This window comes from Oncorhynchus keta, chromosome 7, assembly GCF_023373465.1.
Source record: "Oncorhynchus keta strain PuntledgeMale-10-30-2019 chromosome 7, Oket_V2, whole genome shotgun sequence".
In the NCBI taxonomy this organism is placed as follows: Eukaryota; Metazoa; Chordata; class Actinopteri; order Salmoniformes; family Salmonidae; genus Oncorhynchus; species Oncorhynchus keta.
Window position 1 is genome coordinate 13,141,252 of NC_068427.1, and position 26,682 is coordinate 13,167,933.

At 41.3% G+C, this 26,682-nt stretch overlaps 3 protein-coding genes and 1 long non-coding RNA gene across 4 annotated transcripts; 2 read left to right on the forward strand and 2 right to left on the reverse strand.

Annotated features, from left to right (window-relative positions):
• The first annotated feature begins 530 nt into the window (after positions 1-530).
• Positions 531-4,786, forward strand: nostrin (nitric oxide synthase trafficking). The gene is made up of 16 exons (XM_052521995.1): positions 531-659; positions 844-929; positions 1,215-1,298; positions 1,425-1,487; positions 1,615-1,696; positions 1,789-1,851; positions 1,956-2,054; positions 2,475-2,600; positions 2,866-2,964; positions 3,047-3,172; positions 3,295-3,403; positions 3,503-3,591; positions 3,702-3,827; positions 4,058-4,295; positions 4,397-4,480; positions 4,557-4,786. Exons 1-16 carry the CDS (start codon positions 633-635, stop codon positions 4,691-4,693), a joined length of 1,638 nt encoding a protein of 545 aa, XP_052377955.1. The 5' UTR covers positions 531-632; the 3' UTR covers positions 4,694-4,786.
• On the reverse strand, positions 4,773-8,496 carry spc25 (SPC25 component of NDC80 kinetochore complex). The gene is made up of 7 exons (XM_035773362.2): positions 8,351-8,496; positions 6,077-6,236; positions 5,915-5,980; positions 5,664-5,810; positions 5,443-5,547; positions 5,228-5,326; positions 4,773-5,123 (listed from the first exon to the last, which is right to left on the reverse strand). The coding sequence occupies exons 2-7, from the start codon at positions 6,228-6,230 to the stop codon at positions 4,999-5,001; spliced, it is 696 nt and encodes a 231-aa protein (XP_035629255.1). The 5' UTR covers positions 6,231-6,236; positions 8,351-8,496; the 3' UTR covers positions 4,773-4,998.
• Positions 8,497-8,636: 140 nt separating this feature from the next.
• Positions 8,637-13,568, forward strand: LOC127931063 (uncharacterized). Its single transcript, XR_008139674.1, has 3 exons — positions 8,637-9,274; positions 10,739-10,848; positions 12,571-13,568. It is a non-coding gene; the product is annotated as an uncharacterized LOC127931063 (long non-coding RNA).
• A 113-nt stretch (positions 13,569-13,681) lies between these two features.
• Positions 13,682-25,675, reverse strand: abcb11a (ATP-binding cassette, sub-family B (MDR/TAP), member 11a). Its single transcript, XM_035773363.2, has 26 exons — positions 25,667-25,675; positions 25,261-25,309; positions 24,892-25,133; positions 24,693-24,777; positions 24,290-24,423; positions 23,961-24,132; positions 23,644-23,768; positions 23,187-23,361; positions 22,976-23,089; positions 22,790-22,900; positions 22,581-22,706; positions 22,242-22,445; positions 21,957-22,127; positions 21,610-21,811; positions 21,438-21,510; positions 21,194-21,329; positions 20,906-21,070; positions 20,658-20,762; positions 20,213-20,374; positions 19,846-20,049; positions 17,745-17,986; positions 17,389-17,545; positions 17,079-17,276; positions 16,199-16,405; positions 15,855-16,001; positions 13,682-14,595 (listed from the first exon to the last, which is right to left on the reverse strand). Exons 3-26 carry the CDS (start codon positions 25,101-25,103, stop codon positions 14,395-14,397), a joined length of 3,828 nt encoding a protein of 1,275 aa, XP_035629256.2. The 5' UTR covers positions 25,104-25,133; positions 25,261-25,309; positions 25,667-25,675; the 3' UTR covers positions 13,682-14,394.
• Positions 25,676-26,682: the final 1,007 nt, after the last annotated feature.

Below are 26,682 nucleotides of genomic sequence, written 5' to 3' on the forward strand. Positions count from 1 at the left end.
TATTACTCGAATAGGGCTGTTGTGAGGTCAATAACTCTGATACATAGCGTCATTATGGGCAACGAAACATATTGTTTTTATTCAAATCAATTATAGCAGTAGCAAGCTTACCTCCGTTCCTCCTTTTCATCTTCGTGCTCTCCCTCTCAAACTGAACAGGACATCAGTTGTCCTAGTCCGCACGCACATATATTGCATTTCTTCAGGCACACATCGAGATACTATAACAAGCAACTAATTCCCAAACCCTCCTGAGCAATATGACATTTAATCAATGAAAAATTGCATGACCCTCCCCTGGACTAAATCAAAAATACCAAACTCTCCCCATGACTGAAATTGAAAAAGTATGACCCTCCCCTATTTTTCCCCAGATAACAATCAAATTAAAATAAAAAAAGGGGTTTCATGAATTTTGAATAACTTGAAGAATGAAGCAATTTGTTGACATGAATTATCATTTGAACTCCCTTGCACAAAGTGACAGTGGATGGTTGAGGACATAAATGGTTAAATATTCCAATGGAATTCTCCTTGTGCACTGGTTATATGAGCGCAGGTGATTTCCGCATGAATGACTTTAGGAGGAGCGTGTTCAAAGTGCAAAGTCAATAAACCCTCTTAGACTGAAAATGGCGGACCCTGTGAGCACCTGTGCTGTGAGTACTAACTCTACCTCTTTTCAAAGACTACTTTTAGTCAAATGTACAAAGAAAATCATTACTTCTCCTTTATATGTTTGTACCATAGGTCGAAACGTTAATGGCTTTTCTTCATAGCTGTGTGTATCACTGTTACTAGAAATAGTGATGACAACACCATGACTTGTTGAATGTGTTATAGTACAACCTGTTGTACCAAGATCTGAAGAAGTTCTCAAAAAATGGGGAGCATTTCTGCAAGGAGCTCATGACAGTATTTCAGCAAAGGTATGGTCAATGTCAACTCCTTGAGAATATCGTTTAGTGAGGTCATTTATTTGAAATTGTTATTATGCTATCGAGGATTGGGAAAGTAAAACCCTTTTCAACCTGGACTGCGCATATTTCTATTTCATAAAATGTCCAATCATTTAAATGTATGGACTATACCAACTCGGTCATTCACAATTGCATGCTAAGGTCCTAACTTCCGGATTTTTAATTAGCTGTAGTTACTGTTTCACCTCAGTGTGACAAAAGTAACATCCCTTGATGACACTTATTTGTGACTAGAGCTGAGCTGGAGATCAGTTATGCCAAGGGACTTCAGAAGCTTGCTGGAAAACTCATGAAGGCATCCAGAGGAATGAATGACAAGTGAGTTGGCTCTATCTTCACATTTCTATCACGCAATCTGTAATGCTTCAGCGATCCAGATTGAATAGAGCCCATTACTGTAGTGCTCTAAACTCTCTGCATGTTGTTGTTTTTATTTCCATGAAGTTCCACATACCGAGCATGGTGCCATGTATCTGATGACATGTACTCTACAGCAGACACACACAGGTATTACAGGCATGACTTTATGACGTTTTTAATCATATTATGACCGTATTATCTGTAGCAGAGATGTTGCTTGGATATTCTCTATGACTGAGTCTGAGGAATGATACTATTATGGTTTGTTTTTCAGAGCACTAGGAAGTGCTTTTCAGGCAGAGGCAATTTTAGAAATTCGACAAGTCATTGAGGAGCACAACAAGAGGAAGAGACCTGTGAGTAATTTGGATCATTTATTCCTACCAACACATCATTCTACACAATTATACATTGAGACATATTGTTTTTTTATCCCTTTCTTGAATAGCTTGATAATGTTGTTGAAAGAAATGCTAAACTTGTTGTGACGAACTGGAGTGAACAAATCAAGGTAAGTCTTCCTTAAATTCTTGTTTGGTAAATAGTGTTTGGTTGATTACATCATTCAAAGAAAATGATTGATTAAGAATATTGTTCAAACATTTTCCCTCACAGATGAAGAAGAAATTGGTTGGATTGACAAGAGAGCATGAGGCCCTGTTCAACTTTGTTGAAAAGAATACACACATTTGCACAGAAAAAGAAAAACAGAAGGTACTGCACTGCAATATTTACTGTAATACTGTCATTGAGAAGGAAAACAGAAGGTACTGCAATGCAATATTTACTGTAATACTGTCATTGAGAAGGAAAACAGAAGGTACTGCACTGCAATATTTACTGTAATACTGTCATTGAGAAGGAAAACAGAAGGTACTGCAATGCAATATTTACTGTAATACTGTCATTGAGAAGGAAAACAGAAGGTACTGCACTGCAATATTTACTGTAATACTGTCATTGAGAAGGAAAACAGAAGGTACTGCACTGCAATATTTACTGTAATACTGTCATTGTCACCTTTTGATATGTATGATTAGGAAACCGTTGAAATCCCCAATGTAATAAAGTTCAAAAAGATGCCATTTCCAACCCCTGAAGATTAGGATGATGACTTGTTCTGTCGTTAACTAGATGCTGACCAGACTGACAAAGTCTGCTGAGGCCCAGACCAGAACAGATGAGGAGTACTTCACCATCAACATGGATGGCCATGAAATCAGACTGAAGTGGGAAAACACACTGAAAAACTGCTACCAGGTTCTAACCAATCCCCACAGTACATTTCCTCCAAAATCATTTTTATTTTAAAGATATGTACCTTCTCTGACTGTACTGTTGATCTGAAGAGAAAGGGTCAAGACAGGTCACCCAAGAAGTTTCGATGTGCAGAGTTCAGTTGTATTGCACGTCTCCTCTCATGCTGATGTTTGGTTAGACCAATTTAGAGATAGTCAGGTTTGACTGTTGCAGCATCCATATTGTGTGCCTTATAGTGAGTGATACAGTAACTTTATCATTTCAGATAATCCAGGAGGTTGAGAAACAGCGGATAGAAGTTCTGTGCAACATATTGAGTAAATACAACCTCCACATGGCAAGCTTCAGACACACCCTTGTACATGTGAGCGTTCTCCCCAAAATTACTCTTAATTACAACCCTGTGACAAAAACTGTATCGTTGATTTCTCTTCTATTACTTACAGAGACAGAAACAAATAGAACAAGCCATCCAGAAAGTTGATGTGGAAAAGGATATCCAAAATCTGGTGGAGGAGACCAGTGTAACAGCAGAGGAGAACAAGGCTAAGTTTCTGATGACTGATTATTTTGTAAGGGTCCATTTTGTTCACATAATTGTACAGTACATTTGTATCTGTAAATAAATCTGGTATTAGTTTGATTTTGACCTAAGACATAATACTGTGCCTGACCCTCAATGATTTATGTTAAGGAGGAGGACAGTAAGTCATTGATGGAAAAAGACAGGAGAAGAGATGCCATCAAGTCCAAACTCCAGCGGCTGGGGGACAGTATCACAAAAACAAAGAAAGACTGTGAAGGTAAGTGTTGAAAAATGAAGCATAGAATTTGACTGGAAATAATACATTTCTGATTGACACCTTTTCATTTCATGTCTTCCAACATCCTATTAATAATAGGTCTTGAGAGACTGGTGAAGACTTACTCTGAAAACCCATCGTTCTCAAACAAAAAGAACCTGGAAGAAACGGAACAGTTGATTGATGAGGTTTGTTTTTCATACAGCAATAGATCCATTTTGAAAATATTATTTGATATTTTTCTGTATACATTTCCTAGCATTGTGTTAAATGCATTTTCCCTATTGGATGTCTACAGACCACTCTGAAACTGAACCTTCTTGAAGCAACTCATTGCAAACTCTCCAGCACATTGGCTGAATTGGAGGGAAAACCTAAGACTTTGCATCGATTCAGTGCCAGTATAACAAAATGGAAAGAAAAAGTAGGTCCATAATCAAAGTGCATTTTTCCAGGCTTTGCACAAGTTCATTGTAGCCTAGATTAATTTACCCACATACAGTATACTGTTTAATCCATATTGTGCATGTTCAATTAGATTCAGACAGCACAAACACATCATGGCATATCCTTTTTGATGACACAAAATAGATCAACACAAGTATGTGTGTATGTTACTATACATCCTAACCAGATTACGATCTGTTTTCCAAGGATTGCGAGCACAGTATTATTCAGCTGTCCCGTCCAGTCAAAATCAAAAAGACACCGTTCAGATCGCGTTTGAGGAGCTCCATCATTTACAAAGGACCCCCTCAGAGTGTGACATCAGCAGAGGCCTCATCAGTAGAAGTAAACCAAGTCTATACTGCTGTCATCCAAGATACTGCAGCCCCAGGGGAATGTGGCTCTGTCAATGGAGCCATGTCCTTGACTGATGACAAGGAAGAAGGTGACACCCATTCACATATATATAATTACAAAGATATACCATTCTGATATTGCCTATGCGTCATAACAAGAAACACTAATACATAGAAACTTCTCCTTAAGGTGCAGAGTGGTGTAGCATTGGGAAATGCAGAGCTGTTTACGATTTCACATCAGACAGAGATGATGAGTTGAATATGAAAGAAGGTAACGGACAATAAAAACAGATATGGGAAACAAAATATGAAATCCATGACTATACTTACAAAATAATTTGTTACAGGAGACCTTCTTGACATCTATCAAAAAGAAGACAGCGGTTGGTGGTATGGGATATTGAATGGACAGATAGGGCATTTTCCATCAACCTACATTGAGGAGCTGCCCATGTTAAGTGTTGTAGAAACATCAGATGTATGAGTCAGTGTTGGCGCAAATGGACAGGGTAAAGCATTGATCCTGTTACAAGATTAAAGTAATACGTCAATCAACTGTGGGGGGGTGTGTGTACAAAAAGCGTTTATTTAATTAAACCAATTCCAAAATGCCTGATCAAATCTTTGGGCCACTGAAGAACCCCACCAACTTGAAAATTGCAACCTAGCCTTTTAAAATGGACGTCATATAATAAAAACATTAATATTACAAACAATGTTGGAGACAAAACACACAGGATGTGACTAAAATATGTTAAAATATAAACAGATCCACATTCTTTTTTTCAGCTATTCAGGTTTTAGAGCGAGAAATTCTCTCCGGACATTTGCAAGGAAGGCAGAGAAGTTGTTGGTCTCCTGGAGTCTCTGCTCCAAGTGAGCCATGCAGTCCAGTGGTGGGTCACTAGACACAACTGTGGACCAAAAATATGGTTATGTGACATTTCCAGCCATTCATGATAACACTCCTAGTTTCCAAAACCATTTGTTACTGTTCTGTTCTATTTACTGTACTCACTCTGGTATAATCCTCCTTCGCTGATCCTCAGCATGAAGGTGTATACACATTCAGAGTCTTTTTGGTTGATGTCTCGGAAGATAAACTGCAATTTCTCTCCTTGAATAAAAGAATAACAATTCATTTTAATTCTGTGGTTTAACACTTGGTCAACACTAAAATGTTCAAACGGTAAAATATTACTGCCATTGCCAACAGACTTATTCCAGATTTACCGTGAATTTTTCTAATTTCCAATCCCAGCCGACCCTGAAACACCTGCTTGGCTTTGTTGAGATTTTTCAGTCTGTCCTTGTTGGCTTTGTTTTGGGACACAATCACTTAAAAGAAAGGGAAAAACAAGGGGACATGTTTGTTTTGGATACTAATCTATTTTAGAACAATGAATAGATGTGTGCCGACAAAATCTATTTTCCATTTACTGAAAATAGCCTACATTCTTTTTTCTTGGCTTGTTCCACTCGTATCATCTCAATCTTTTCAATGATCTTGCTTTTCTGTTCGTTCTTCCCTTCCACTTCAGACAGTCTCTTCGCAATGGCATTTCTCTTCTCCACCAATAAGGCATTTTTATTTTCCAAGTCTGGGGGTAGGGGGGACATTGTCTTCAATAATAAAGTATGAGTAGGCCAGTGCCAAGGTTAAGGTCAAACACTTCACAGGATGTTATGTCCGGCACAATCTTACCTGTTTTGTATGAGTCTATCGTTTCAAATATTATTTCATCATCCTTGGATTTCTTTGAACACGTATCTGCAGAAAGAGAAGGGAGATTATTATATAGCTGTGAATAGACACATTTTAAACATCCTTGACTCAGTAATCATGACGACAGCATCCAACTCATACCGAGAACAGATCTGACGGTCTTTCGGTGGGTTTGAACCCAATCCACGCCGGTCTCCGTCATCTCGGCCGTTCCCTGAAAAAGCATTTTGTTGCGAATGTCTTCCATTGTGCTACTAAACCAATTCCCAATGTTTGCATCTGTAATGCAGTTCATGATGATCTATGTGACGGAAATGCAAAACACTGATTAGGTCAGTCAACATTTTGGCAAAATACAGGATGGTTTGTTAAACGGGCAATCTGCAATTCAAAAAACAACATGACACCACTCCACTGTTTTGGTAAACCACTGAGGGATGGGGCTGGATTTGTTTTACCACTTCCAAATTCATAGCCAGAGCTATGCATACATACAAGAGCTAACCATTTTTTGAGTCTATACACAGTGTGTTCCCAAAGTAGTTTATATTTTGGGGTTCTAATGGAGTATTACAGTTGAATTAAGCTCAAGGCATGTATAGGTTATATTCTTCAAAAATCAAATCAAAGTTTATTTGTCACATGCGCCGAATACAACAGTGAAATGCTAACTTACAAGCACTTAACCAACAATGCAGTTTTAAGTTTAAAAAAATGTAGAACAAATAATTAAAGAGAAGCAGTAAAATAATAATAGCAAGGCTATATACAGAGTCAATGCACCGGTTAGTCAAAGTAATGTGTACATGTAGGTAGAAATAAAGTGACTATGCATAGATAATAAACAGAGTAGCAGCAGCGTAAAAGAGGTGGGGGGGAAGCAATGCAAATAGTCTGGGTAGCTATTTGATTAGCTGTTCAGGAGTCTTATGGCTTGGGGCTAGAAGCTGTTAAGTCTTTTGGACCTAGACTTGGCACTTCGGTACCGCTTGCCGGTCTATGACTAGGGTGGCTTGGGTCTTCGACAATTTTTAGAGCCTTCCTCTGACAACGCCTGGTATAGAGGTCCTGGATGGCAGGAAGCTTGGTCCCAGTGATGTACTGGGTTGTACACACTACCCTCTGCAGTGACTTGCGGTCAGAGGCTGAGCAGTTGCCATACCAGGCAGTGATGCAACCAGTCAGGATACTCTCGATGGTGCAGCTGCAGAATTTGAGGATCTCAGGACACATGCCCAATCTTTTCAGTCTCCTGAGGAGAAATAGCCTTTGTCGTGCCCTCTTCACAACTTTCTTGGTGTGCTTGGACCATGTTAGTTTGTTAGTGATGTGGACACCAAGGAACTTGAAGCCCTCAACCTGCTCCACTACAGCCCGTCGATGAGAATGGGGCCGTGCTCGGTCCTCCATCTCCTTTGTCTTGATCACGTTGAGGGAGAGGTTGTTGTCCCGGCACCACACGGCCAGGTCTCTGACCTTTTCCCCAAAGGCTGTCTCATCGTGTCGGTGATCCGGTCTACCACTGCTGTCATCGGCAAACTTGATGGTGTTGGAGTCGTGCTGGCCATGCAGTCATGAGTGAACAGGGAGTACAGGAGGGGGCTGAGCACACACCCGAGGGACCCCAGTGTTGAGGATCATTGTGGCTGATGTGTTGTTCCCTACCTGGGGGCGACCCGTCAGGAAGTCCAGGATTCAGTTGCAGAGGGAGGTGTTCAGTCCCAGGGTCCTTAGCTTAGTGATGAGCTTTGAGGCCACTAGGGTGTTGAACGCTGAGCTGTAGTCAATGAATAGCATTCTCTGATAGGTGTTCCTTTTGTCCAGGTAGGAAAGGGCATTAGAAGGTTTAGCCCACATTTCCCTAGGTGTCTATGAATATTAGAAGGTTTAGCCCACATTTCCCTCAGTGTCTATGAATATTAGAAGGTTTAGCCCACATTTCCCTAGGTGTCTATGAATATTAGAGGTCAGCCCACATTTCCCCAGCACCGCATCCCTCAGCTGTCAATCTCAAAAATGTCGTGTCTGCCATTTTGCTGAAAAGAGCATTCCAGAATGTAGTTTTAAACAGAAACTCACGGTTGACCACTGTTTGTGACAAGGATTTCCCTAAAAACAGGCCAATGGATACAGCTACGACCGAAAGTTAATTTTTCGTGGGATAATTTACGCAGCAGGTTAGGTTAAGGTTGGGAAAGGGGTTTGCGAAAATGCTCTCTAAATTCTTAAGAAAAGTATCTTCGTTGCTGTATCGAAATGGCGTGTTTTTAGTAAATCTCATGTGACGTTAGTTATTGCCATAACACAAGACAGCTCATGACTAAACGGGGCCATTGCGATTCATGTAAACATATTTGTGACTATATTAAATACTATGACAACCGATTATCAAATAAGGTGAATTTTGTTTACTACCGTGTCAATTTTCGGACGATCCTCGACCAAAGCTTTCGGCAGCTGTTCGCTGTTGTTTTCAAAATTCCGCGCTCACGGAAACAAGGATGGGCCTGTGACGCCACACCGGAAATTGAGTTTTTATCCACATTTAAAGTAGTAATTTAAGAAATAAACTCCTGCGATAAAAATTACTATATACCGTGTTTATAATGTACGATATTTTTCACTTATGCTCCGCCTAAAACCATATTAAAATAAAAAAGGATTATCAGACACGTTTTTCCTGGTCTCCCACAATGCAACGTTTTATTTAGTCTCTTGAATTTGCGCCAGGCTGTGACGAATCGATGTCACTCTGTTTAAATAAATAAAACACGTTAACATTTATTTAATCAAGTAATTTAAGAACAAATTCTTATTTACAATGACCCCGGCCAAACCCGGACGACGCAGGGCCAATTGTGCGCCGCCCTATGGAACTCCCAATCACGGCTGGATGTGATACAGCCTGGATTCGTATCAGGGACTGTAGTGGCGCCTCTTGCACTGAGATGCAGTGCCTTAGACCACTGGGCCACTCGGGAGAGCATTAAAAAATATATCGACCTCTGTAGAGTAGGCAAAGTCTGTATCAACATTATAAAGAAAAAAAGTTTATATCAAATCAAATGTTATTATTATTGGTCACGTACACATATTTTGCAATGTTACATTTCGCAGATGTTACCTCGAGTGTAGTGAAATGCTTATGTTCCTAGCTAACACACATCACGACAAGAGAGACACCACAACACTACATAAAGAGAAACCTAAGACAACAACATAGCAGCAGCTCAACATGGTAGCAGCACAATACATGGTACAAACATTATTTGTCACAGACAACAGCACTAAGGCAAGAAGGTGGAGACAACAATACACACAAAGCAGCCACAACTGTCAGTAAGTGTGTCCATGATTGAGTCTATGAATGAAGAGATGGAGATAAAACTGTCCAGTTTGAGTGTTTTTTGCAGCTCATTCCAGTCACTAGCTGCAGCAAACTGAAAAGTTGAGCGACCCAGGGATGTGTGTGCTTTGGGGACCTTAACAGAATGTAACTGGTTTATCATAGTACCAGCTAAGCCCCTGGAGGTTGACTGTAAAAAAGGGCCTGTTAACTATTTTCCATTTTCATTAGGTATCCCAGTGCTTTTACTGGAGCGTCTGGTTGATATTTTTTCAGTTGCAACATTTTTACTTTTGGGCACCCGAGCCAAAAAGTGTTTGATGTATTTCAGACCTCATACCTGATTCAACTGGTCAACTACTCGATTAGTTAATCAGGTGTGACAGTTCAGAGCTACAAAATAATTGTGAAATTACCACTTATCTTTGGGTTATGGTTAGAATCCAAAATTACTTTTAATAATAAACAATAATAATAATACATCTAGTAATGTTTTACTTTACTATTAGAAACCCATTGTTGTTGCAATTTTCAATTTACCCACCAGAGAATCACTGAATGTGAAAATTATGTAATAAATCAGTAAATGGATCCCGGGTAGTTGGACTAGTGCATTTGCGGGAGAACACTATCCTCAGAGGTGGATAGAATGGCTGATATTTAACTAATACAAGTAATAGCCTGTGGAAAATGTACACACAATCGTCCTGTAAATAACTTTGTGTAACATGCCTTCAATGCTGCCTGAGGAAGACTCTACAGTATAAGTTGAAATGTGTTGCAGTTGTGCGTCCTGATGTACAATGCTGCTCTGTTCCTATGTATTCTTTCGTAAATATTTTCTGTTAATAATTCACAAAAGTGTATTGCAGCGTTTAATTCACTCGTTGCCGTAGCAGTTGAATGATTTATGATGGAAGACATCTCTGTCTGTCTGTCTGTCTGTCTGTCTGTCTGTCTGTCTGTCTGTCTGTCTGTCTGTCTCTCTCTGTCTGTGTCTGTGTCTCTCTCTCTCACTCTCTAACTCACTCACTCTCTCTCTCACACACACATTCGGTGCTATAGTTATGGCCGAGGGAGCAGCTGTTCCTGCTGTTCCAGATAGACCTCATCCACAGCAGTGCGGTGCTGGTGATCCAGCACCTCCAAAGCAACTACAGTTCCTTGACTTAATGACCTCTGTGGATGACCCTCGTCACATATTTTCTCTCGATTTCCCTCTGTGGTTCCAACTTAGCCAAATTGTCTGCACCAAGATGATATTTTGGGCAGTTATTGGAGACTGTTTCCACCTAATTTTTTACACTTGTGCTGCCATAACTAGTAAAGGGAGGGAGAGAATGCATACAAGTTATGTAACAGTATCCTTATAGATGCTTATAAAATCATCATTTATTTTCTGTTTAGGGGACACGTTTTGTTATATAAATGTTAATCTGACTGTCTCTTGTTTATAGGATTCTGTTTGGCCAGTGGCCATACTAGTGGGTGCAGGAAACTGTCTTTTACCGGAATAATTCACTTCCTCAGCTGTAGCAGTTCCACATTACCTGTGAAACAGGAACAGGTCAGTGAAATTTCCAGTCTGTCAATCATTACGATAATAAATTCTAGAGATTGAAGGAAACTCAATCATTACATTTTCAGTTCTTAGATAGTTCTAAGTAATGGCTTACAAAATCGCACAACTGTCTGATATATTGTTGTGTGAACTTGAATTTTATCTTCGTGAATGTCCTGCTTGTATGATAGAGAAACAGTGTTTATTTGTATTTATACGATGGGTGGGTCTAAACCTGAATGCTGATTGGTTAAAAGCGTATTCCAGCCGGTGTCTTTTCCACAAGTTACCACCGGCGAAATCTATGAATGAATGCCTATTTACTCTGTTCCATCTGACTCCGCAATCCACTGTCTCATCAACCCAGCCAAGCAATTTATTATCTTGATCTCCACTATAAAAAGCATCTAGACATTATCTCACATTACTTTTAGGCTAACATTTAGTTTTCAACAGCAGAGATTTGTATAACCCTTGCTGTCTGTCTCTCAGACATTTGCAAAACTGTTTTCAATATTCAAATTCCCATAGTAATGAACGTGAATGGGTCGGAATGAGACAGACAGGCAGGCAGCGTTTCTCAGCCAGTCGAAATCATGAATTGTTTCAATCATTTTTATGGATATATACAAAGAAATGTCAATTGAAAAAAAGGTACAACGAAACACAGTGCAGCTAGTTTGCAGTCTTTACAGCTTAGACAAATGCAAATGCAGATACTGTTGTTATTCTGGCTGCACTGTTTGACGTGACTGTAAGTTAGACGTAGTTGGCTAGCTAGCAAGCAAGGGATAAGAAACGTTGCCAGCCAGTATGGAACATTTAGAACAAACGACTGCGTCGTTTCCATTTCCAAAATGTCGGTAACCCGTTATATAAAAGTGATAATGCCCTCGAAGCCGGTGTTTGGAGGATATTGACTTCGTCTCGGGCCTAACAAACACCCGTGCCAATATTTCCTCCAAACACCAGCTTCTCAGACATTATCACTTAAAGGCAGTCCTCCCAGTCATGCCATGAGCTCTTCGATTGTCTGGTATATAATGATCCCATCAGCACACAACTTTACCAGAGGCCTTTATGGCAGCTCAACTCTGGGATGCCAGAGGTATGCACATCTATAAGCATGTTCTTTTTATATTGCCTTGTGAAAGAATGTACCCTGTGTGTATACAACTCATGCTCTTTCTATGACATAAACTCACTAGGTGAATCCAGGTGAAAGCCACAATCCCTTATTGAGGTCACTTGTTCAATCCACTTCAATCAGTGTAAATGAAGGGGAGGAGACAAGTTATAGAAGGATTTTTAAGCCTTTAGACAATTGAGACATGGATTGTGTATGTGTGCCATTAAGAGAGTGGAAGGGCATAATGTTTTTTTACACTCATTGTATATGGTCATAGATATCAATTAGATATACTCAGCCTTGTCTAAGCGTAGTAAGTTGGTGGTCTGTTGATATCCCTGTAGTGGTGTGGGGGCTGTGGTTTGGGTGGGGTTATAGCCTGCCTGGTTGGCCCTGTCTGAGGGTATCGTCGGACAGGGCCACAGTGTCCCCTGACCCACCCCTGTCTCAGTCTCCAGTATCTATGCTGCAATAGTCTATGTGGCTGGGGGCTAGGGTCAGTCTGTTATATCTAGTGTAATGATCCTGTCTTATCTGGTGTCCTGTGTGAATTTAAGTATGCTCCCTCTAATTCTCTCTCTCTCCCTCCCCTCCCGGAGGACCTGAGCCCTAGGATCATACCTCAGGACTACCTGGCTTGATGACTCCTGGCTGTCCATAGTCCACCTGGTCGTACTGCTGCTCCAGTTTCAACTGTTCTGCATGCGGCTAGGGAACCCTGACCTGTTCACCGGACGTGCTGTTTTCAACTCTCTCTCTCTCTCTCTACCGCACCTGCTGTCTCGACCTCTAAATGCTCAGCTATGAAAAGACAACTGACATTTACTCCCGAGGTACTGACCTGTTGCACCCTCTATCAACACTATGATTATTATTTGACCCTGCTGGTCATCTATGAACGTTTGATCATCTTGAAAAACAATCTGGCCTTAAATGGCCATAATCCCCCCCCCCCGGCACAGCCAAAAGAGGCTCTGAAGCCATCCCTCAGAGCCTGGTTCCTCTCTAGGTTTCTTCCCAGGTTCTTGCCTTTCTAGGGAGTTTTTCCTAGCCACCGTGCTTCTACATCTGGATTGCTTGCTGTTTGGGATTTTAGGCTGGTTTTCTGTATAAGCACTTTGTGACATCTGCTAATGTGAAAAGTGCTTTATAAATACATTTGAATGACTAATCTCTTGGCAATTGGAGTTTGTGGAGTACATTGTTTGTGGAAGATCCTGGTTCTACTTTAGGCCTACTTATACCAAACAGTATGTACAATGACCTGGTGGTTTGTGAAGGGCGCGTCAGCGCTTAGTACACAATTGTGTTCGGCATTTCAAGACGGCAGATTAATTATAAACTACAGCTTCATCCAGAGGTCAGATAAGAAATATTTCAGGGAGAATTCAGACTCCAGAGAATTGTACCTTATACATACAATTCATCCTTCATGTATTCTGTTAGATATCCATCAAGTAGATGGTTCAATGTCTATTTTTTTCATCAAGGAAAAGGACAGAAATAAATGAGATGCAACAAAGGGCAACAGAAAAAAACATTGCCTGACGTTATCCGTCGTTTAGGGTTGCAGCACACCCTATCAGCATTACACTATCACTTTCTCAAGGACGACACTAGTTACGTTCCCCAGTGTACGTAGCTTTCCTTTCAAAGAACTGCATTTTTAAACTAATGGATCTGTATGAATGAAATAAAATGAATCATCCGTTCTGAAATTGATTTTTTTATTTGACAAAAGATCAAGCATCAAACACTAAACATTCAGTTTGTCAAAGGTTAATAAAATATATATTTTTCTGTAAACAAATGAATGCAAATAAATATTTAAATCTGCGACAGATCACATGATTCATACCAATAATTGTAACCTTCTTGAGCAAAAACATACATTGGACTACAAATTACTTCAATGAATTACTTTAAAGGTTCCATCTGTTTTGCAAAAATAAAACCTAATTGATCTCTATGGCCATATACAATGAGTGTAAAAAACATGATGCCCTTCCACCCTCTTAACGGCACACATGCACAATCCATGTCTCAATTGTCTAAAGGCTTAAAAATCCTTCTATAACCTGACTCCTCCCCTTCATCTACACTGATTGAAGTGGATTTAACAGGTGACATCAATAAAGGATTATAGCTTTCACCTGGATTCACCTGGTCAGTCTATGACATGGAAAGAACAGGTGTTCCTAATGTTTTGTACACTCAGTGTATAATATCATATTTTTAAAAACTCAAGAGACATTAAGTAAATAAATAGTATATCAAGCAAATATAGCCTTTCCCCCCCATGGACTTTTATGTTTTTTTCCATAGTTACTCTTTCAAAAATGTCACATTTATACTTTGGTTAGTGACAAACTCCATTTCCTCATAAAGCGTCCCCTCTATAGAAAATGTGCATCTACTCAGGTTTAGCTGATCGGAGCCCCTGTTGTGACTAGTTTGTAGTAGGCAGCCCTCTTAGCCATGAGCTCCTCATGTGTCCCCCTTTCTATGACAGCACCTTGGGACATGACGGCTATGATATCTGCTGTCTGGATGGTAGACAGTCTGTGGGCAATGACAATGCAGGTGCGTCCACGTCTGGCCTCATCCAAAGCCGCCTGCACTGTCTGTAGTTGGAAAACACAATGTTAAAAACAAGTTCAGTTGAGTGTGTTTGTTTTCATCATAAGGACATCCTATATTCTCTCTGATGTAATACAGTACATGGCATGCTAAGAAAACATCTAAGCAAATGCATCATTGTGCTGTGGATAGAGTGATTCATCTGATAGAAAGGATAATCAAGAGGTGATATATATATATATATATATATATATATATACTGAACAAAAATAAAATTGCAACATGTAAAGTGTCTCATGAGCTGAAATAAAAGATCCCAGAAATCTTCCATATGCACAGAAAGTGTATTTCTCTCAAATTTTGTGCAAAAATGAGTTGACATCCCTTTTAGTGAGCATTTCTTCTTTGCCAAGATTATCCATCCATCGGGCAGATGGCAGACAGTATGTATGGCGTTGTGGGCGAGCGGTTTGCTGATGTCAAGTTTTTTACATAGTGCCCCAAGGTGGCGGTGGGGTTATGGTATGGGCAGGCATAAGCTATGGACAACGAACACAATTGCATTTTATCGATGGAAATTTCAATGCACGAGATCCCATGACAATACCATGACGAGATCCTGAGACCCATTGTCGTGCCATCCATCTGCCGCCATTACCTTATGTTTCAGCATGATAATGCACGGCCCCATGTTGCAAGGATTTGTACACAATTCTGACTCACCAGACATGTCACCCATTTAGCATGTTTGAGATAGTCTGGATCGATGTGTATGACAGCGTGCTCCAGTTCCTACCATATGTCCTTCTGTAGCTCAGTTGGTAGAGCATGGCGCTTGTAACGCCAGGGTAGTGGGTTCGATTCCCGGGACCACCCATACGTAGAATGTATGCACACATGACTGTAAGTCGCTTTGGATAAAAGCGTCTGCTAAATGGCATATATTATTATTATTATTATATCCAAAAACTTTGCACAGCCATTGAAGACGAGTAGGAAAACATTCCAGAATCAACAGCCTGATCAACTCTATGCGAAAGGAGATGTGTCATGCTGCATGAGGCAAATGGTTGTCACATCAGATACGGACTGGTTTTCTCATCCACGCCCCCTACCTTTTTTTTAGGTATATGTGACCAACAGATGCATATCTGTATTCCTAGTAATGTGAAATCCATAAATTAGGGCCTAATGAATGTATTTAAATATCTGTTTATGAACTGTAACTCAATAAAACCTTTGCAATTGTGGCATGTTGCGTTTATATTTTTGTTCAGTGTACATTGGTCTGGTCTATGGGTACCTTTTCACTCTCTGTGTCCAACGCAGAGGTGGCCTCATCCAGAAGCAGGATCTTAGGGTTCCTGACTATTGCCCGAGCGATGGCGATGCGTTGTTTTTGCCCTCTGGAGAGCTGGGAGCCCTGGGCGCCAACCGGAGTCTCATATTTCTGCCAGAGTCAAAGATAACACAGGAATATCTAGTACACTACTTACAATATGAAGAGAACAGTACCAGGAAGAAAATATCATGTTCCACCACAATAACATGTTTAATTTCTTGACATTCTTCACAGTATAAAGGGAAGTGGGATGGTATGACATAGAAGTATTACAAAGATAGTACAATTTCAGTTCCTTTACTCACATCTGGCAGAGTCATCACAAAGTCATGGAGATAAGCTTTCTTTGCAGCATCAACAATCTCCTCCATGCTCATCCTCCTGGTGTTATCACCATACTGTATGTTTTCAGCAATACTGCAGTCAAACAGCACGGGCTCTTGGGAGACGATGCCAATCTGAGCCCTCAGGAAGGGCACGTTGACAGTGTGTGATGGACGGCCATCGATCAACTGAAATGGGAACAAGGAAGTGTTTATTTTAATTACAAATAATAGTAATAGACTATGGCAGGCAGTGTGGGTATACTTGATAAATTGTACCTGTGATTCCATCTACACTGAGTGTACAAAACATTAAGAACACCTGCTCTTTCCATGACATAGGCTGACCAGGTGAATCCAGGTGAAAGCTATGTCACTTCAATCAGTGTAGATGAATGGGAGGAGACAGGTTAAAGAAGGATTTTTAAGGCTTGAGGCAATTGAGACATGGATTGTGTATGTGTGCCATTCAAATGGTGAATGTGCAAGACAAAACATGTAAGTGCCTTTGCACGGGGTATAGTAGTAGGTGCCAGGCGCACAGGTTCGTGTGAAGAACTGCAACGCTACTGGGTTTTCCACACTCAACAGTTTCCTGTGTGTATCCAGGTGTTCCTAATGTTCGGTAAACTCAGTGTACATGGCAGATAAGGTAAAGCACAGGAGGTTGGTGGAACCTTAATTGGGGTGGACGGGCTTGTGGTAACGGCTGGAGCAGAATTAGTGGAATGGTATCAAATACATCAAACACGTGTTTTTTTTAACGCCATTTCATTTGCAAGCCATTGTTATGAGCCATCCTCCCATCAGCAGCCTCCACTGAGGTCATGGAAATGAAGTTGGGTCTGCTCTGGGGACTCACCACTCTGCCCTCATCTGGATCATAGAACCTCTCCAACAGCTGCACACTAGTGCTCTTCCCGCAGCCGCTACAGCCCACAAAGGCCAGGGTCTGGCCCGGTTTCACAGACACCAGTAGTCCATTTAGCACCTGGATGTCAGGCCGGGTTGGGTATGTGAACTTGCAGTTGATGAATTCTAACTCCCCTTTGAAATCATCCTGGAAAGAGGGCATTATTACACACCAACATGTTTGATGCCAATTTAAATAATGATCATTTTCCACTTGTACTAAAAATGTCTGATTGAATAAACAATCATGTTTTTCTCACCCATTTCTCCCCGTCTATCTGACTCATGCTGATTTTGGGGACTCGGTCCAACAGTTTAAAGAACTGGGCAGCTGCAATCTTGGCTTTGGCATAATCTGGGGTGAATGAGGAAGCTTTTCCCAGTGCCGTCCCACTGATCACAATGGCAGAGATCACTCTGGGGATATGCACAACACATTGGCATTTGCTTGACAACGCAGTATGCTTTTAGGACAGTTTAACGCTTAAATGGGTATGGTTTTGAAAATGTACAGTAAACATGATGATGACCTACATGCAGTATTGTCATTCACAGGTTTTCTGTACGTCACTGGAATCACTACACGCACAACATTCAGAAAAACAAACAAATGTACCTGAAGACCACCAGGTAGTGTAATCTTTCAGAGCTGACCAGATAGCCTCCATATCTAAAGGAGGCGGCGTACGCCATAAAGATAACACACTGGGCAAAGGCAAAACAGATGCCGTAGATGTTTGCCTTCTTCTTGGCAGACTTATACGGAGCCTCCAGCTGCTGTTCATAGGCCTCCACAAATGTGCTCTCCTTGCACAGCCCTGCGATGGTCCTGATGTTGGCTAGAGCCTCGCTGGACACCTGTGCGAGAGAAGGCAGATTGTCAAGTTTCTAAATCACTATACAGTGAATAGCACTCTCTGGACAAGCGGCCTCGGACGAGGTCCGTTCATTTGACAGAAATGTTCTAACAACCCATTTAGGGACCATTATTGAATTATCTTTAAATCAAACCAAATGTGCCGAATACAACAGTGAAATGCTTACTTACAAGCCCTTAACCAACAATGCAGTTTTAAGAAAAATAAGTGTTAAGTAAAATACAGACAAGTAAAACATTTTTTCAAAGGTAACAAATAGTTAAAGAGCAGCAGTAAAATAACAATATTGAGGCTATATACAAGGGGTACCAGTACAGAGTCAGTGTCCGGGGGCACAGGTTAGTCGAGGTAATTCAGGCAATATGTACATGTAGATAGAGTTAAAGTGACTATGCATAGATAATAAACAGAGAGTAGCAGCAGCGTAAAGGGGGGGATGCATATATTCTGGTTAGCCATTTGACTAGCAGCTCAGGAGTCTTATGGCTTGGGGGTAGAAGCTGTTAAGAATCCTTTTGGACCTAGACTTAGCGCGGTACTGACGGTACTGCTTGCCGTGCAGTAGCAGAGAGAACAGTCTATGACTGCCAATTTTTAGTGCCTTCCTGTGACACCACCTGGTATAGAGGTCCTGGATGGCAGGATGCTTGGCCCCAGTGATGTACTGGGCCATACTCGCACTACCCTTGCGGTCGGAGGCCGAGCAGTTTCCATGCCATGCAGTGATGCAACCAGTCAGAATGCTCTTGATGGTGCAGCTGTAGAACCTTTTGAGGATCTGAGGACCCATGCTACATTTTTTCAGTTTCCTGAGGGGGAATAGGCTTTGTCATGCATTCTTCATGACTGTCTTGGTGTGTTTGGACCATGATCATTTGTTGGTGATGTGGACACCAAGGAACTTGATGCGCTCAACCTGCTCCACTACTGCCCCATCGATGAGAATGGGGGCATGCTCGGTACTCCTTTTCCTGTAGTCCACAATAATCTCCTTTCTCTTGATCACGTTGAGGGAGAGGTTGTTGTCCTGGCACCACACGGCCAGCTCTCTGACCTCCTCCCTATAGGCTGTCTCATCATTGTCGGTGATCAGGCCTACCACTGTTGTGTCATCTGCAAACTTAATGATGGTATTGGAATCGTGCCTAGCCATGCAGTCATGAGTGAACAGTGAGTACAGGAGGGGACTGAGCACACACCCCTGAAGGGCCCCCGTTTTGAGGATCAGCGCGGCGGATGTGTTGTTACCTACCCCTACCACCTGGGAGTGGCCCATCAGAAATCGAGGAATCAGTTGCAGAGGGAGGTGTTTAGTCTCAGGGTCCTTAGCTTAGTGATGAGCTCTGAGGGCACTATGGTGTTGAACGATGAGCTGTCAATGAATAGAATTCTCACGTAGATGTTCCTTTTGTCCAGGTGGAAAAGGGAAGTGTGGAGTGCAATAGAGATATGCAAATTGGAGTGGGTCTAGGGTTTCTGGGATAATGGTGTTGAAAAGCACTTCATGGATACAGACGTGAGTGTTACGAGTCGCTAGTCATTTAGGAAGGTTACCTTGGTGCGAGGGTAACCTTTGGCGAGGGAGAGCTTTGTATGCGTCTCTGTGTGGAGTAAAGGTGGTCTAGAGTTTTTTCCCGCCTCTGATTGCACATTTAACATACTGGTGGAAATTAGGTAAAATGGATTTTAGTTTCCCTGCATTAAAATCCCCGGCCACTAGGAGCGCCGCCTCTTGATGAGCGTTTTCCTGTCTGCTTATGGCCGTATACAGCTCATTGAGTGCGGTTTTAGTGCCAGCATCGGTTTGTGGTGTTACCGATAATGGAGTGTTTAACTCACCTGTCCTGCTGCTTCCATTGCCTTCTTATCCTCGTTTGCGAAACCTGTCAGCATTTTGGCTTGGAAGACCCCAGACAAGCCAATAAGTGGTAAAAAGCAAACCACTACCAAGCTTAACTTCCAGCTAAAGGAGAACGCAATGATAAAAGACGCTCCGATGTTGGTCAAGGAGTTCACAATCATCCCAATCTGCGATCCAGTTGCCTGCAGTGAAAATACTATTAATTCTCCAAGCTCTTTTCATAAACAGAAATATATACAGTGTGGCACAAGGAAATATTTCAAAACTACCCCTTTGGATCATCTCATAATTTGTTAGAAATGGTTCTAATGGGTTCCACGGTATGTGTCCCTGACAGACACTCACCCCCTGGACCATGGAGGCGTCGGTGGCCAGCCTGGTGGTGAGAGCTCCAGGGCTGTTCCTGGGGTCATCAAACCAGCCTACCTCCTGTTTCAACATGGCCTGGAAGCCCACCTTCCTTAACCTGCGGGTCAGGAGCTCCCCAGACTTCCCAAATGCATAGCCCTTAAACAGAACAACAGTGTTCACACACATTACTAGGGCCAATCGTCTGAATCACAGGAGGCTGCTGAGGGGAGAATGGCTCATAAGAATGGCCGGAACGGAGCAAATGGAAAGGCATCAAACATCTGAAAACCATGTATTTGACACCATTCCACTCATACCGCTCCGGGTCATTACCACAAGCCCGTTCTCCCCAATTAAGGTGCCACCAACCCCCTGTGGTCTGAATGTTAGCATCTTACGATGGAATGTAACAGCGTGATGTGCAGTACAATATAGCCACCTGTAAGAACTGAGAGAAGAAACTTGTCACCGCCACAGCGCAGAACAGGATACATATTCCATTGATCTGCGCTCTCTGTTCATCCAAGTCACGTATAGAGAACGTCTGCAAATCAAAACAGCGATATGGATGGAATGAAATACATGTAATGGAACAGCAACACCTATAAGTAATCACTACCAGCCCAGTTAATATGAAACTACATTATAAACATAGGCTTGATATGTACATCATCCATAGCCTCTCACCCCAAGGATCTGGCTGAATAAGATAGCATAGATTGGATTGACGGAGCCGTTGATGGCAGCTCCTATAGATCCCAATAGCATGTAGGGCCACTCTGACTTGTTGTACTTCAGGATTCGAGCCACTGGTGCTGGCTCCACACGTTCCTCTGCTTCCTCCTTGGAATGCTGTGGGAATATACTGTATGAGGGACACTCATTTCTCTCAGAAATTAGAAGCAGGGGAAATTGAATAAAGTGCATTAATACAAAACTGATAATACAAGGCTGCTTATAGAATGACTTCAATACCTTTGACCTTTGAGGTTCCATCTCGTTTTCCATTATGGCAAGGAATTTGTCTGATTTAATTCGGATACTGCCAGTTATGGCATCAGGGATGAGTTCGTTTGACAGCTGGGTGTAAGATCGCAGGCGAAGAGATTGCCTTTAGGAGAAAGAGTGAATTACAAAGGCTTTACAAATTAGCTTTGCTGAATCATTGTTAATCATAAGCAGTGTCACAAGCCTGTTCTGACACGTCCTTTAGTTTTACCTCAACCCAGATTCGTAGCTTCCTCGACTGAAACTCTGAAGGATTTCTTCCTCAATGGTTTCATTGTCCGGACCTAAAATTGAAAATTAACATGATATTTTTATCCATACAGATAGACTCTATCAAACGTGAACAATGAATCATTATGAATTGCTCTTTATGTCAGACCTACCTGTGTTTGTTTTGACACTGGGCATGTCATTTCCTTGGTTCTGAAGTGTAACGAGAGTAAAGTAGACCCCCTTCTTTTCTAGAAGATCATTGTGTGTACCGCTTTCCACTGCCCTTCCGTGCTCAAAGCCAATAATGACATCAGCATTGCGGATAGTGGAGAGGCGGTGGGCGATGGTAATGGTTGTCCTGCCCATCCGAGCCTTCAATCACAAGACATGATCCGTTTTGTGGTTGAAGTAAACATTACAACATGGGAAGACCATGATTTAAAATTGGAACAAATATTCGAAGCGCTGATTTTGTGGTGATATCATGATTGATCCATTTCGTCTAGGAGGCACCCACCTTGTCAAGCGCCTCTTGTACAATGGCCTCACTCTCGTTGTCCAGAGCCGAGGTAGCCATGTCCAGCAGCAGGATCCTGGGGTTGCGGATCAGAGCTCGGGCAATAGCGATCCTCTGCTTCTGTCCTCCACTCATCTGACCACCACCCTCACCCACCAGCGTGTCAAACCTCTGTATAACCACAGACGAACATTTTCTCATTTTGAAGTTTCAATGTGTTTCTTGTATGAGACAGTATCAGAGTGATGCACCATATTTATTTGCTAAAGGTGTTGCCTGTGGTACCTGCGGGAGGTCCATGATAAAGTTATAGGCGTTAGCCTCCTTGGTGGCCTGGATGATGTCGTCCATGGTGACCCCGGGTCGCCCGTAGCGGATGTTGTCAGCGATAGTCGTGGCGAACAGCACCGGCTCCTGCTCTACTATACCAATCAAAGAGCGAAGCCACTGGATGTTCAGGCTGCGGATGTCATGGCCATCCAAAGTCAACTATAAATGAGAAGCATTATGTGCATCAAACACAATAGCATCTTGACCTGGGCTTTAGTCATGTGTCTTGTGTCCCAACCATATTGCTGTAATAATGTGATAGGAAACAAAGGTGTATCTTCTGAGCCTTATTACCATTCCTTCCTTGGGGTTGTAGAATCGCTGAAAGAGTTGAACTGTGGTGCTCTTCCCTGATCCGCTTGGCCCAACAAAAGCTGTGGTTTCTCCTGCTCTGATCAGCATGCTCAAAGAATCTAAAATCTAAGTGAACAGATGGTGGTTGTACATTGAGATATCTTTTGGGGATGATTTGAAGTTAAAGAAAGTGAGCGAAGAGTGTTTACCTTCACATCTGGCCTAGAGGGGTAGTTAAATGTGACATTGTGGAATTCAATGTCGCCGGTGACCTTGTCTAGTTTGTGGCCCTTCTCTGAGAAACAATCAATTTCTGGCTCCTGAAAGGGAACAGATTTTTAAAACTGAAATGTAATTGTTCTTAGTTCATATATTTTCAAAAGTTCTGGCCTTACTCGGTCAATGGTATCGAAGATGGTCTTGGCTGCAGCTCGACCTGAGGCGAAGGCTTCCAGGCATGGTGAGGCCTGACCCAGGTTCATAGCTGCCATGAGAACTCCAAAGAATACCTGGAGGCAAAAATACAAAGAAATCTGTACATTTTCACCACTCCTATTATTACGTATTGGATACATATTTATTGGTTGATCATGTGAGTTGCCATACCTGGATGAGAGTACCAGGGGATAGCTCTTTGGTTTCGATGACCAGTTTTGAGCCATACCAGAATGCCAAAGCATAGCAGAGGAAGATGATACACCACAGGTATCCTTGAAATACTCCAATGATCGTCCCCTTTTTCACACCCCAGTTCTGAGCCTCAATAAGGTTTTTGTCATACCTGTTCAAATGTGAAATGCACATTTATAACACAAGTCAGCAGGGAAGGGAATGTTCATTTGACCAGTGTCTCACAGCAAGAAAATGATCCTGCGGCAACAGGAAATGTGAATTATTGTGTGCATTATAATTAATGGACATTTTTGTAAGGGTTGTTTTAAAGTGGAAATTACTTTTTGAAACCTTCAATACACTACAAGTTTGCATTTCCTGCTGCGCAGAATATTTTCTGCATCAGGGTGATTAAATTAAGATCCCACATCTGTACAGTATTTCAAGTTACCTTTCAACCTCCTTGTCCTCCCCTCCAAAGGCTGCCACTGTTCTGATGGATGACAGTACCTCATCAGCTACTGACCCTGCCTTGGCATAAGCCTGGAGCTCCCGACCTGTCAGTCTGGCAACAGCCTGAGGAGTGAATGAGTGGAGATGACAGACTGGTTTGTCTGGTTTATCTATAGTACCTTTCACACATCACAACATCACAGAGAATACAGAGGTGGTGTGAGACCTCGCTAACAGACTCAGAAGCTGTTACAACAGAATGAGTGATCACCATCAAATAAAGTGATTTAATACATTGACTTCAACCCATCTCACCATGGCCATTAGTCCAGCAGCAAGTCCTATTAGTGGGCTTACTGCGATGACCACCAGGGTCAACTTCCATCCTCCGATGAACCCCACCATGAAGCCGAAGATGAAAGTGGAGATCCTCTCAATGAAGATAGACACCTGGTCAGCTATCGCATTGTTGATCTTGTTGATGTCGCTGAGGTGAGAGAACAAGTTCAATCACACAATTGTTGTGGTCCAGTTAGAATGTGTCAAACCCTAAATGTAAGGGTTATTTATAGAAACATCTTACAAACATGCCCTCAATCATTCACACATCTCTGTAGAAAATAATCCATGGGTTTCGGTCTTACTCTGATATCCTGGTGTTTAATTCTCCAACTGAATTGCAGTCAAACCAGCCAATCTCCATTCGCATCACCTTCCTAAAGTAAGTCTTCCTGATTCTCTGGATCTGTCTGGCAGCAGCAGACACCCAGAGGGCAATCTACACAGAGCAGGATTGAATGCATGTTTAGAAATACCGGTTAAATATAGTCGGCCTAGCCTATAGAAAGCTGATAGGATCCTCCTCTTTTTAACAGAGGCCATCCAAACTGTTTTCTCACGCAATTGCATAACATAAGCTGTAGAAATGTTGCCCCAACAAAGCACATATTTAACTCCATGCATCAACCAGCTATGAGGAGCTGGTTAAGAAGGATGCAAGACTCAATGGAGAGAAAGCACTTTGAGCAGGAAGTTTAACCCACTTACTTGGAAATAACTAACAATCAAGACTCCTAATCCAATACCAACATAGTAATATGCAAACATGGTCATCTGTGCTTCAATATCCACCCTGTAAAAAAAATGGATGCTTAGCTATAGCATGGACAGTAATGTGAATAGATCGACATAGAAAACCTTGACGCATGAGTCAAATATAGTCCACAATAGAAAAGTGTCAACTCACCCACAGAAGACCGTTGTGTTCTCTGTTATTTCAAATATGGAGCCATTGATCCAGGTGATGGTGTTGTTAATGCAGGTTTTGTTGGGGTCTGCCAGTTCTTGGACCTCTAGCTCGTATGCCACAAAGGTGTTGGTCATCATGCCATATACCAAGAGCATGAGAGGGGAGGCTGCCCCGTGGACTAGAGCACAAAAGCCCCCCACTACCATCATCAGTGTGTCCTTCCATGTTGCAAATCGAAACTGGATCAAATAGATAGGTTACATCCTTTTTTTCCAATAAAAGGAAATATATGGTGCAATCATAGCAAAAACAGTCATTATTAATCACAATTCATAATTAATATCTTAAGGATAAAAAAATAAATACCAGTTGAAAGAATCCAACATCCAAGAGCTTTTCTTTTTTCTTTCCATCTCTGCAATCCAAATAATCAAATGAGAAAAGCTGTTGTATGGTAATGATCAAAGTTGATCTGATACTTTCATGACGATAGAAGTGTATAGCGGTATGATAGATATTATGCGAAGAAGAACCCAGTTACAATTGGAAGAGTTTTGTGAAAAGTACCCGTATAGGAAAAAGTGTTGAAGAGAATAAACAAGATGTGGTCAAATTTAATTGGTAAGATTCATTCAACTGTGAATGAGGGCAATAATGCAAGGAATGGAATGTCGTTTACTTGAGTAGGAGTCAAATGTCATTATTTGGAAAGTAAATAAGAAGAAAAAAGAAGCTACTGTTATTTCAATTCCAATCAATAACAGCCACTTACCCTTTTTCATTCTCTGTTCAAAAAGAAAGGTCAAAGTTCAATTGAAACTTGAAGAAGAGATCTACAAAATGATGTCATTTCTTACTGGGGCATAATCATGTTAATCATGTTAACATTATGGTATTTGTGGTATAACAGGAAGAAATGGGACACTTACCTTCTTCTTCTCTGTCTGGTTTTGTACGGCAATATTCTCTGTCTGTGTCCTCCTGTAGAGAAGTGACCTTTTTCAAGTAAATAGGATCCTTCATTTTTGTAGCTTTAACTCTGACAGGCACGTCCTCACTGGGTCTAATGGGAGAGAAGGGTCATTTTAGCTCACAGTCTTCTTCACGAACATCCGCAAAAATACATTCACAGTCTGGAGTGAACTGTCTGTACTGCCATCCAAATGTAACTTCTATGGTAAACACATTTTGTGGGATAAAATTTCTAACAAAAAAATCTTAACATCTCTGTAATTCAATGTTGTGTTGTCTATTTGTCATGACTATAGACGGTACAATACTGGGAATCAGGACTTTTGGACTATGAAGGACTTGATGACAAGTAGGTGTATCCTTGACAACACCACTAGAGCCGTATAATAAGTCATCTGTTACATAATATGGACAAAACATTTGATCATTGAAAGTCATATTATTGAATAGAAAAACCATAGAATGAATGGGATCTCTGTAAGAAAAAACATTGTTTAAAAGGAGCTACCCTGACGAATTCTGAAATGTTAAAAATATATATATATATAAACATGTAAATTACAGTAAATGGATGGAAAAACAAACAAACACAGAAAATATCAGTTTAGAGAGTTTACTACAAGTTCAACACATGCATGACTCATTTCTTATCAGAATAAAAAGCATTATTACCATAATACACAAGAAAATGCAAACAAAATAATATGTAGAACATAGATATGGAAATATCCAACATATCTACCATGAAGATTCACTTCAGCTACGCAGAATAATCATTTCTCATATATGCTTTCCTCCCTATCTTACTATAGAATG